The sequence below is a fragment of the Styela clava genome, chromosome 3 (assembly GCF_964204865.1).
Source record: "Styela clava chromosome 3, kaStyClav1.hap1.2, whole genome shotgun sequence".
NCBI classification, from domain to species: domain Eukaryota; kingdom Metazoa; phylum Chordata; class Ascidiacea; order Stolidobranchia; family Styelidae; genus Styela; species Styela clava.
In genome coordinates, this window is record NC_135252.1 from 15,231,174 (window position 1) to 15,243,867 (window position 12,694).

The 12,694-nt window shown below is 35.2% G+C and overlaps 1 protein-coding gene across 1 annotated transcript; it reads right to left on the minus strand.

The window, feature by feature from the left end:
• Window positions 1–1,825: 1,825 nt before the first annotated feature.
• Window positions 1,826–11,651, minus strand: LOC120343444 (sodium-coupled monocarboxylate transporter 1-like). Its single transcript, XM_039412616.2, has 15 exons — window positions 11,471–11,651; window positions 10,582–10,809; window positions 9,792–9,979; window positions 9,443–9,508; window positions 8,974–9,093; window positions 8,496–8,650; window positions 8,288–8,428; window positions 7,182–7,311; window positions 6,921–7,009; window positions 6,492–6,669; window positions 5,789–5,875; window positions 5,442–5,695; window positions 4,145–4,245; window positions 2,429–2,526; window positions 1,826–2,347 (listed from the first exon to the last, which is right to left on the minus strand). The coding sequence occupies exons 2-15, from the start codon at window positions 10,781–10,783 to the stop codon at window positions 2,132–2,134; spliced, it is 2,025 nt and encodes a 674-aa protein (XP_039268550.2). The 5' UTR covers window positions 10,784–10,809; window positions 11,471–11,651; the 3' UTR covers window positions 1,826–2,131.
• Window positions 11,652–12,694: the final 1,043 nt, after the last annotated feature.

Here is a 12,694-nt window from a genome sequence, read left to right on the forward strand (position 1 = left end):
CCAAAACTAGATACCCTACCGCAAAACGCCAGTTCTAATAATAGATGGGTCGTATGCAGCAAAATTTACATTATTGCCAAAAAACCAAGCCAGCTGCTAAAGACAAAGCGTTGCTGAAACGATGCGAGACAGTATATATGTACAAATACTGTAATGAGTACCTATGTATAGGTAACGAAACCAACAACCATTGGTATAACTGGCACAACAAAGTGCAATATTGGATTCAGAATGTGTCTTTTATCTGCATAATATTTTCATGTTCTTCATTGTTCCGGGCACAACAAAGTGCAATATTCAATTTAAAAATTTTAGCAAGCAGTCTTTTATGTACATACATTTTTCATGGTCTTTATTGTTCCGTTATTTGCTACTAAAATCCAAATCTTGTTCATATTGCGTATACGTAACCACAACTTAATGGGGCTTGAGCGGGCAGTCAAAGTCAAAGCGTAGTGGAATTTTGAATGCGTAGCATCGGGTTAATTAATTACTTCCTGCGGACATTTAAATAATAACATCTCGACGTAACGTTATTGCGGATATCGTAACGTTTATTTGCATTTGCGTAATATACGTAAAGTTGTGCGTGACGAGACGTAGCCTCTCTTCAACGAGAACATCATTTTGACGCAACGTCGCTGTTAAATCTACAGATAATCTAATATATTTGGCCATAAAATTTGAATGGCTCATCGTAAAATCGTTTTGGATACGTATATAAAAAGCTATTCAAATTCTCCACATATATTGCCGATTGAATATGTGGCTATTTAGGCGAGAAGTCGAAATTCTTTATATTGAAAATTTGTTATCATACAATAATTTCATACTCACTTTCAAATTGCCAATTTTACTGAAACATCGTATATCAGAGCACCGATATTTACAATATAATTAGTCCCAATAACAAGCTTTCATGCAATATAAAATTTATTTAAATACTCATTGGGGTTCTTGAGATACGAGATCATAAAGTTGATTCCTTCCGACACGAAAAAACAAGCCGGTAAACCGGCTTGCAGGGGCACAGAGCGTACTCAAACAAGCCGGTAAACCGGCTTGCCGGGTTCAAGCGGTTAAGCAATCATCGTTAGCTTGATTATGTTGTCTGGGGATATAATTTCAAATTCATGCGATTTGTTAGGCTGATTTCGAACTGGTTCTTGGCTTGATACATCGTAATATAATTTGAAATTGCTCAGCCGATGTCACCCTACTTTCCGTAATACAATGCCTAACGCCAAGCTAAGTGCAATCATCGCTTATGTTATTCTTTTCTGTTTATAGTTTTATTTGTTTCCCTGTAGACCAGGAGTCTGCAAACTCCGGCCCGCGGAGCAATATATATAATCCTGCCCGCGACAGTTCACTGAATTATATTAACAAAACAGCTGTATTGACGATTAAATTCTTTACGCGTCAGAATTTGATTTGAGGCACTAAATTATATTATTACCTAACAAGTATATAATTCACACTTCACAGTCACTCGTTTAATGAGCCTATAATTGATTATAATTAGACAAATGGCAACAGAACGTAAAAAAGTTGATGCAAAAGGTTTAATGACCAGAAAATATTCAAATGATCAGTCTTCGCGTACTGCTTGAAATTTACCTGAAATCTGTATGAAAAATGTGATTTATTGGCCATTCCTTCGGTTTTTAACTTTCTAAAAATATGTGCGGTCCGCTAATGACTTGCAAGCTTTAATTTTGACCCGCGAACGACAAAAGTTTGCCGACCCCTGCTGTAGACAAATGCGACATGCGAGGCTTCCCATCCCGTAATAGAGATCACGTAAATCTATGGAACCTGACAATTTTTTATTATATCGTAAGACTTTTGTAACATTTGTGTTTTATTAAAATACCATTTTTATAATAATACAATGTCATAAGATTTTGGAAATTTGGCCATTATCTGTAACGAAAAAGTCTGTACCTATGGAAACATCGGCGAACTGCTCATATTGAGTACATTCAGGGTATGGTACAGATCTGATGCTAAATAGAAATAAGTCGAGATTCATCAGCCTTATTTGAAAACCGTGTCATCTACCAGCTTTTCACCCAGGCAATCTAGCTAAGAGGTAGTAAGTGGAAAGATGATTGATTGAGAGTAGGCATCAAACTCGCGATTCACTTTCAAAAACCTCTTCTGATTCATCTGATAGTGAATTTTCCTTGAGAAGAACCATCTGTTCGTCTGCATTATTATCCTTCATGTTAGGATTCTTTGAAAACGTCGTTGTGCCTTTTGGTGCATTGTCTGTTTCTTCGTGCTTGTGTATCAGCAATTTGTCTGGTGATACCCAGCTCATTGAACGTTCCGCCCCTTCGACCTGTATTATGATATACCGTATATAGAGAGCAAATTCTTAGAAAAATCTCTTTCCCCACAGTAATTGATTCATGTAACATACCCGACTTGTTTTCTCTAAGTTTTCTTTTTTGGGAATTTCTCCTGATCTCATGATAGGAACCAGTAATTCATCACCAGGTGGCCGTTCTTTTGTTCGACCTGTAATCGTTTCAAACTTTATTTCCCAAAATTTAGAAGATCCTATTTTCTATTTACGACTAAGTAATTAGTAATATATTTACTGGCGGTGGTTTGGAGCAATACTGAATGATTGTCTGGATACCGTTTAAAGAAATATTAGTAAAATGTACGAATCTTTTACAGTACAGAAAAAAGCCAACATGTTACTAACAACCTCATGAAATTCTACAAGTTTAAAAACTGGATTAATAAGATAAATTTTTAACTTCGGATCAGACGTCAATCACTATAGCTGATTGGATCAACAAGTCAAGTTCAGCTTAATTGCCTCGCATACAAGAATTGTCTCTATGAACATAATCATTGGGCACGAAATGGACATCGATCGTTTGTTACTATCTTATATCAAATGTACATAGCCATCGACAAGTTTATTTTTTCTATCCGAGTTTATTTTTCTATAACATATATAGAAAAGGGAAAAAACTAAATAAAATTAAACACACATTTTCACCAGGGAGCAGCGACAACCAATGGTTCACTATTTAATTCAGAGGTGGTCCAAGGTTGACGGCCTGGCGGACCACACTATTATTCTTGATGTGTTTGCGGGCCACAATAGTGTCAAGAATAGGTAAACAATGCAATACGAAACAAACACTTTTATTGTCCAAACACATTGAACATTATTTGTCATTTATCAAGCTAAAACCACCCAAAAACTCACTACAACGTACAAAAAAATCTTACTATATCTACATTTAGTGTAAGATTTCGAACTCTCCATAACGGAGAGGAAAAAAGTGCCAAAGGAAAAAAAAAGGTTTTAGATTGTCACCGACACAACTTGCAGACATATCAAGCAAGTATTGTGGTATTTTTCTTCTCATGTCCAGTAAAAAATCTGGTTGAATTGGTCAGCTTTCTTTTCAAACTCTTGTTTACAAAATAACTTATAAACAACTGCGGATTGATTGAATACCGAATTTTAACAAATTTGAGATACAGGAGAGTAATTACTGAATTTTCAGGCATATAGGCAGAATTTTTTGTAATACTGTTTAGGCTGGTTGAAAAAAACACCCGGCAGGAATTATATTGTTCGGCCATAACATCAGGCATAGCCGACCTAGGCTACTAGATTCTGCATTCGATATTTAGCTTTCTATGAAGCCTATTTTGAAGCCTATTTTGTTTATATTCCCGACCAAAAAGATAGAAAGCCTGTTAACAATTTAGACTTGCCAAGCACATTATTCAACTTCGCTAGTTGTCTCAGCTAGCCATAACACTAGTCAATTCAATGACATTAGTGATGTAACAATATGTCACAATATTTTTCTGGTTATTTTTATGACGAAACAACACCAAATGCAAATTTTGTTTGCCCTCCCGTAATAGCGACGCGGGCCACAGATAATGAAGCCGCGGGCCACAATTCGTCTGACTAATATCAGACCTACTCAAACAAGCAGTTTACAACGATCTATACAATTGACAATTGTAATAGCTATATCTAGTAAATGTATTTATTAGGAAAGCAAATGTTTCAAATTGTAAGCAATTGTATGTATTACACTGAAAACTCGACCATATACATGTACGACTTTTGTCATTGAATAGCGTATGTACGTACCTGTTAAAAGACTGACAATCATTGCCACCGACACCGCTGTCAAAAATCCAACAGTTGCGAAATGAAGATACGACAAAGCATAAAATTCAGCAATTGGAGGTCTGCAAAAATTGGTCATACGCATTAAAATTTTCATTCCGCTTTAGAGATTGATCCCAAAATAAAAGTGATTCATTGATTAGACTCCCAGTTGTCCCCAAACCTTTTAGAGTGGGGACTCACTATTTATTACCACAGCTTATGGCGACCCACTTAACTTTAATTTGATTTTCTTTTGTTTTTTTTTATGACAGAACACAGCCATCATCGCCATTCGAGGCTAATCCTCGAAAATAAGATAATAATTTGAATTTTCAAAATGATTTTAATTAAACCCCACCCTTAAAATAAATTTAAAATGTGTGGGAGAGGAAAGTTTCATTGGCCTGAGGTAACGTGAAGATCACACCACTATTCAAGGTTGTGTGATGTCACAATCAAAATTATGACATTTGTCACTTGATTTTTGTAAAGGAAATACAAATAAAAACAACGGATGTCGGTTTTTATATGATGTTTAGTAAAAAATCTTGTGATTTTCTACAATGTAATTTTATTTTTGATAAATGAACACAAAAGACCTCTTCCAAAAAAAAACATAGTGTTATTTATCAAAGGAAAATAAATCTAAATCCTGTCTTAATTTCGGGGAAACACGGTATGAAGTGCTGTACAGTGTACGCAACCCATAGTTTGGGAACCGCTGGATTAGAGGATAAATATTAGACAGTACGAACTGAAGCCACAAAACAATTTAGGTTTTTGGAGGGTCTTGACGGCAATTCGTAATACCGGCAAGCATACCGGTAAGGACAAACCGCTAGATGCTGCCAAAACTCCACCACTAAACGATGAATTCTATTTACATACTCAACTTTCTTGTTTGTGCCCGTAACAATGACTAAAGAGTCAATGATGACATAACAATTAAAATTTAACTTTTTTGCCAAAGTCCCTTTCTGAATTTGATGGTTCACATGGTTGCCTTTAAAAGGAGTCAATGGTGACATAACAATTAAAATTTAACTTTTTTGCCAAAGTCCCTTTCTGAATTTAATGGTTCACATGGTTGCATTTAAATAGTTTTCGGTTCTATTTTAAAGTATAGACAGTATATTTTTGGTATAAATTGAATAACCTAACGGTCAACTGGCAAACACACCATCAAAATAAGCATCCGACTTATCGCAGCGTTGAACTATAAAAAATAGTTCATTAAGGTCAAGGGCCAACAAAACATCCATGCTGACAGATTTACCTGTCGTTGCTTATCTCAGTTACAAGGTTGTAATTTATAGTCGATGTATCGTAATCTGCGGAAGTTTCTCCCATTACTTCATAACTTGTGTCAACATTCGTCACACTGGCTGTTGAAAACAGATCTTCTTCTATACATCCATCGGTAGATAGATTTAGCGGTCTAGTATATTTGGGTGGAGAAGGGTAAAATCTACTGCCGACGAAAAGCCACATTGTGGAGAACAAGCCGGCAAAAATTCCCGATAATGCACCCTGAGAATATATAGATCTTGTTGATGTTACATTTATATTATTAAGTAATCATTTCCTCGTAGCTGATATATTGACAATAAATGTGTAACTTACCCAGCTGTTCACCCATGACGCCAACATTCCGATCGTGAAAATTCCCGTAATGGGACCACCGATTGTGCCGTGAACGGTAAAAGACATCTAAAAATGAATCATGATTTTCATTATCAAAAATGGTTATTTATAGAATCATTTTGAAGTACCAGATTTATAAAATTATTTAATTGGGATATATATAGCAAAGCCGGACCCACAAAGCAAGATATTAATCAACTGGTAGCCTGATAGGACACGGTTTTCTGGGGATGAAGCTGCAGGCTGGGCATATCCCGCTGCGGGCGAACTGATTGCTATCAACAGCTATAGTGGGTCTCACTTTTGACTTTTCTCGCCTAAAAAGCCTATAATGCTCCCCTTCCCACCCCTTCCATTTTCAAGAGGGTTCACTTTGTGCAATTCTTCTCCGCTTAGCTATTTACCTGACATCATTGACCTGTATTGTTTCAAATCTCGCGTCAATAAACTATATATGTATATAAACTCTTGACGGCGCATTCGGGGCTGCTTACAACTATTCTTTCAGTGTCTATTCCATTTTACGAATAAAAGAAAAAGGCTCCAACGAAATTGAATTTTGGGGCAAATGTGTTACTCTCAACTCCAGTTTTCTATCTTAAAGTAAACATTAATTTTTCATTTATCCATTTTCTTGATAAATTTCATACAATAGGTCTGTTAGATAGAATTTATACCCCACCTGGATAAGTCCACCTATTTGTGAAGCCAAGAAAGCAACAAAAATGTATAACACTCCGTATAGAATAACAAAAACTTTTGAAATCCGTGTATAATTCATTTCTGTCCAGTTCGTTGAAGGCCGAACGAAATCTTCCAATGTCACACATGCCATGGCATTGATACCGGACGAAATTGTGCTAAGATAAAGAGATATAGATTTATGAATAGGATACCTTCTCGCCAAACTGAGTTTATAGCGAAATAATACGGGCAGTAAATCACTTGTCCGTGTTGATACAAACAATCAAACTAGACTAAATAAGCACAATTTATGAAAATATCTTAATATTTCACATTCAGGTTCTTTCTATACTAATCTTTCTGAAGGAAGCAAATAGTAGTAACGCCGGAATGTTTGATTAATAAAATAAAAAACGATAAAACAAACCTTAAAGAGCTACTAAAAACTGCGGCAACGAATAGTCCTGGTATTCCTGGTAAGTGTCCAACAATGTCCATTATGACGTAGGGAAACAACTAAGTATTGTGAAAAAAAATAGAGTCTTTTTTTATTGTCCGAGACAATGAAGGTGATGGATTATCCTGTTTTACATACTTTTATTATGTGATCGATTCAAATATATTTCCGGAATATGGAAACATAGTCGATGTTGTTAGTTACAGATTATTTTGTTTAATTGTGGCTCACCTGATCAGCTTTGTCAACTTCACCACTAATGATAGGATCACATTCTTTATATATCGCATATATTGTTAGTCCGGTCATTCCCGCTAATATCATGATGATAATCAAACCAATAGCAGAAGTGAAAATTGAACTGGGAAACAAAACATAAATGATTCCAATTATCCCGACTGGTGAATGCAATTGAACGTCCTGACTCGACTTTCTACTGATTGCATCGTTATCTTATTTGCACTAGCGTCGTACATCTAAATATGTTGTTTGATTCCATTTGGGCCTGTAGCTAACGGTGGGAGCGAAGCGTCGCGTCAGCAACGGCGCCTATCAGTTATCTTTTCAGTGTGGCATCGCAAAGTCTGAGTCACAAATTTCAAAGTGACCAATTGGTTGAAATATTGACGATAGGAATTTGCGAGTATTTATTCATGGAATTGAGGTATAGATAGGGTTACCATATTTTTTTTTTGACTTCAGAGCGGGACGCCTCCAAAGACACGACCCCTTAGTTGTGATCCTGTAACTTTACAGTTTCCGATTTCACTACATAGGCCTACATTTAGAGCCATCTCGGCTTGTCATCGAGAGTTCATGCGCATTTTCTCTGTCTACATATCGGGTTTAGTTCAAAAAATAGAAAGGAAAACAAACAAAATAACGCATTCACCTTTAGTAGGTAGGCTAGCGCTGCGCTGCACAGCAACAACAGTAACGAGTACATATTCGTGTATTATGCTGGATGGCTGAACGCCAAAGCGGGACTTTTGGCTGACTTGGCGGGACAAGACGCTGAAAAGCGGGACTGTCCCGCCTAAAGCGAGAGGTATGGTAAGCCTAGGTATAGAGATCTACAGGAATATACCGTATTTACCAAAGTTTGGAGGCAATCATCGAACTTGATATATTGTTTTCAACAATAACATAATTACATGCTTTCCATGAGTATCGCCATAATCAGTCGATACAAGTGTTGCTCAATTTAAATTGTTTGTCGCGACGCTCAAATCGGAGTCATATTTTCTAATTCCGTGGATGTATTATGAGACAAAATAAACAAACATATTGGAAACGAGAGCTTAGAATATGCTTTTAATAGGTAAAATTTATCTTACATGCTGGCATCTCGCTTTGTGCGGCAACAAACATATCTTTGAATTTGTGATTGATTGCAACCGTTTACTGATGCGTTCAGAACGCTTCCGCCAATAAGAATGGTCCAGAATGTATGACGTATCCGAGGATCTATTTCAAAACTATAAAAATGCAATTAATAAATTAGCATTGATTCAAACAAGCATCATTATACCATCTACGACTTACTGAACAAAATCGATACGTCCTCCATTTACTGCTTCTTTCCAGATATTCGAGAATCCTCCAAGATTGATACTCCCTTGTATGATAACAACTAAAAACCCTGATATCATAATAATTGATTGTAAAACATCCGTCCAAATGACCGCTTTTAATCCACCCTGGAAAAATTGTTTATTTTAGTATATTAAATAGCATATTTAGAGAATTGCATAACAATCAAGTCAAAGCATTTTTGTCATATATTGCATAAGATAGACAGAAATACAGAGTATAATTGCTGTGTAAATAGTAAATACACATTAACTACTGAAAACCACATATTTGAGTTTATTCAGTAGAACAACGACAAACATGTTGTTCTGGATACAGCTGCACCTAAAGTTTTTGAGACTATATTTAATGCGGTCCATATATGTGTGTATTGTGACATTTCAATTGAGCATAAAATTCATGCATGGAAAGTAAAATAGAAGCAGCTCACCAAAGTTGTATAAAACATGCAAACACCTCCAGTACATATTATGGATCCCCACATATTGAGTCCTGTAACTTTACTCAAAGCAAGTGCTGGTCCGTATGTAACAATTCCACCGTACAACGTCTTTAATAAAAACAATTATTTAAAACGATTTAGATTTGATTACAAAAATTAAATGTAGATTTTTAGTATATTTAGAAAGTATGCGATATTTTGCATTCTGCTGAAAACTACTGTAGTGTTTATAATTGAGGCACGGATGCAAGCGTTACGTGGAAAAGCGAATATATATAAAAATTTTATTTCGATTATTCTAATGCCGATACAGCTATTAAAAATGTGAATTAGTAAATTCTATGATAGTCTACTTTCCATTCCCTTGCTGAGCAAATTACGACTTAATTTATTTAGAGTTTATGTATCATTACGTACTTGGTATACACTTTTTAAGAATGATGTCATAAAAACTTACTGATAAAACAAGATACAAAACTGTGACCAAAAGTCTTGTTAATCTGTTGTACCGTAGTTCCAAATACTGCAAACAAAAGGACATGTATATGGTTATATTGTGTTGCTATCGTTTTTGTCCCAGTTATGTTGCCTATTTTCATGAATTAGAGGATATGTGCTGGAATTATCTTGATTGATGGAATTTTTTCCGCATAACTTTTTTAAAAATGGTGTATGTTTTATGTATTTTGTAATACAGTAATACAATATAGGTATATTTTCCGAATCATAAAAATTTAAAATCATAAGATAATTGTATTTTTAAATATTTTCCTTATTTTATGCAACTGATGAAATGCTTAGCCTACCTCGTACGCACTAACAAGTTCCAATTCGTAAAATACTGGCAGATAAATCGAGGTTATGATGAGAGGTTGTAGAAGATATATCAATCCAAACCATGTAAACATTGTTCCGAACATATAATATTCAGCTGGCAAACCCAGAATAGTGACTGATGACATAAAACTAGCGAGCAGACTGAACGAAACCGGTCCTGTATAAAAGAGACACACAAATAAACAATTTGCGCAAAATATTTGCTGCAATGTAAACATTTGTATTTATCTTGTATTAAAAAATTTTTTTGAACACTAAGTGTACAAATGGATCGTTTTGTCATCATGCTGTTGGTGTTGTTGTTGTTGGGTTGTTTGGGTTCATCTTATTGTTATGCGAAAAGCTCTTCAACTAACTTAACTTTAAATAACTACCGGTTCAATTGCTTTGAAATTGAGCAGTTAAAGATTATATTTTTCGCTAAAGAAGGCCATGACTTTCATTTTTTTCGAAAATTTCTGTGAGTTCTATGCCTATGGGATTCGTTTTTTGTGTGCGATGACGTCATCAAAAATGTTGTACATTGTGCTGTACTACTTCGTTTTGTCCTTCGTGTCCACCATATATATATGAGCATCGCTCTCTTGTATGATCACTAGCTTATAACGAATCATAAATACGTTATTTGATTTATGACATATATCATATATATATATACTGGATATCTCATATTAGAACCTTAGTTCAAGAATGCGGAAGGTTATGCATTTCGTATGAAATATTCTTTAGCTTAGAGCATATTAGGTATACCATCATTACCGTGAGTCATTTTCCTGCTAGCCATCAAGTAATCTCCTGACGAAGTTGCTTTTTTTCTCCGAGCTTGAACAGCAAAATAAACTCCGATGGAAGCAGAAAGAATCAGCATGATGGAAAATACAACATAATCCACCGGATGGAAATACTTCGATCCGTTCGGCATTTGCGAAATAACAGACTCTGTTGACGATTTTACCTCCATTGTTTATTGTAAAATCTATTCTGTTGCTATAATGAAAAAAGGGTGCTCCCGAAGTATGCGAACCAAGATGGCGAACATCGGGATGTAACATGGGTAACAGGTTAGGGTTAGGCGATAATTTTTTTCCAATTTTCCTTATTTTAGTCCTATTATCAGTTCGAAGACTAGCCAAGAGCCTCCAGTAGTAATTTATACCTAAAATCATGGCCTAACCCTAACCTAGTACACATATTACATTCCGATGTCCGCCATCTTGGTTCGCATACCTCGGGAGCCCCGAAAAAAGTAAATAAAATCCGCTCTCATTTAGAACTATCAGAACTAATATTACGATATATATGAATATATATATATATGCAGATAGAATACAAGCATATTGCATATTCAATTTCATTAAAAAAAAAACTTTAATAATTTAATAGCCATTATTTTTTTGTTTCAGAAGGTATTACCGAATTTCTTATCTAACGATGTAAACGAACTTGAACTTAGCTGTTGGTTTCGCCACAGACACCGCAATGCACGTCATTGTTATCCCTATGCATTTAAAATGTAATCATCTCCAAAGTGAGGGAGAAACAAAATTTATATTCCTTCTTTATTATTCCAAGTTGACCGTTCGTCTTTCTCTGACTTACTACTCTATCTATCCGCGCATCATGCCAAGAAATCAAAAAAATGGTTTACCTCGAAAACGTATTACGTAATTATTTAGGTCCGCCTGATCAAGTTTCAATTTGTCCGAATACACTGCATACTTTTGTAAGCACACTTTTTACGCAAAACAACTTTGCGACTATGAACAGACACCTTGTTCATTCTTGTGTGTAGAACAAAATTCAAAACGGTCCATTGAATACATCGAGTTACCTAATCTAAAAAAAACATCTGGTATATTTATACGTAATGAACCCTTCCCATTTCGACCATTCAATATAAGCGAATTAAACATTTTCAATGACGCCAACTTGATCAACAAATTACTTTAAATTAAGTTAAACAAATAACTTGTGCTGAACAAACAAGCAAGCACTCCAAACTACATCCTGATGCGCTGCAGGAATGTTTGAACAACATATAAAGTAAATCATTCACCTGAAATTCGAATTCACTATTTTGACGTGGTCAAGAATTGATAGCCATCAAATAGGTCAATCGCGGAATTATTATATATATTGTAACGATTTAAATTTTCGGAGAGAAAAATTTTATTTTTAAATTCGATGCAAACTCTTGAAGTGCGAGTGAGGATATCGAGAATAGCACAATCTTCAATAATATGACGCAATTTCGTACACTACATCAGAAAAATTTTACTATTTCATAACTGACATATTTGGACACAAATCGAACCTATGGGTCGTTCGTTTAGCTAAATTATTGTTGTTTTTAATCTTATAGCGAGTGGAAATATCGCTTTTGGGAAAAGAAGATGTGGCCATATGGATCGTTTTGCTGAAGACTTGTTTTTGTTACTTTTTTATTCGGGCAAATTCGGGCGTGCAAAAAATTGTCTGTAATTCAATGAACCAATTAATTTAGAATTTTCAATGCATAAATATTGGAGTAAGCTATTAGTTTTTTTGCCAGTTTCCCCCTGAGTTCTATGAGATCTGGTATTTTAATAAGCCTTCCAACCTCCATATAACATTCGTTAAAATACTTTTAACATTTGGCTAAAATATGTTGGCATTGGTGTGGACATTAGTCATTTTGCATTCGTGCCATTACTTGTGAGCATTGTTCTTTTGTTCATGTCAGTCCACCTGCTTTAAGATTTCTACGATTTTCTTTCATAGGTTCGAAGATAAAGATAACCTTATAGAGCTTTAGTTTGTATCAAGATGCAAAACAAACACAGAACGATGGTTGTTATTACTTATCGATCTTAAGATCGGTAAGTATGTTGAT

Coding starts and splice junctions, on each gene's coding strand:
- LOC120343444 (XM_039412616.2), bottom strand. CDS start 10,783: ATGGAGGTAAAATCGTCAACAGAGTCTGTTATTTCGCAAATGCCGAAC. Junction 9,980..10,581: donor TAGCAGGAAAATGACTCACG/GTAATGATGGTA, acceptor TCTTTTATACAG/GACCGGTTTCGTTCAGTCTG. Junction 9,094..9,442: donor TTTTGTATCTTGTTTTATCA/GTAAGTTTTTAT, acceptor TTTTTATTAAAG/ACGTTGTACGGTGGAATTGT.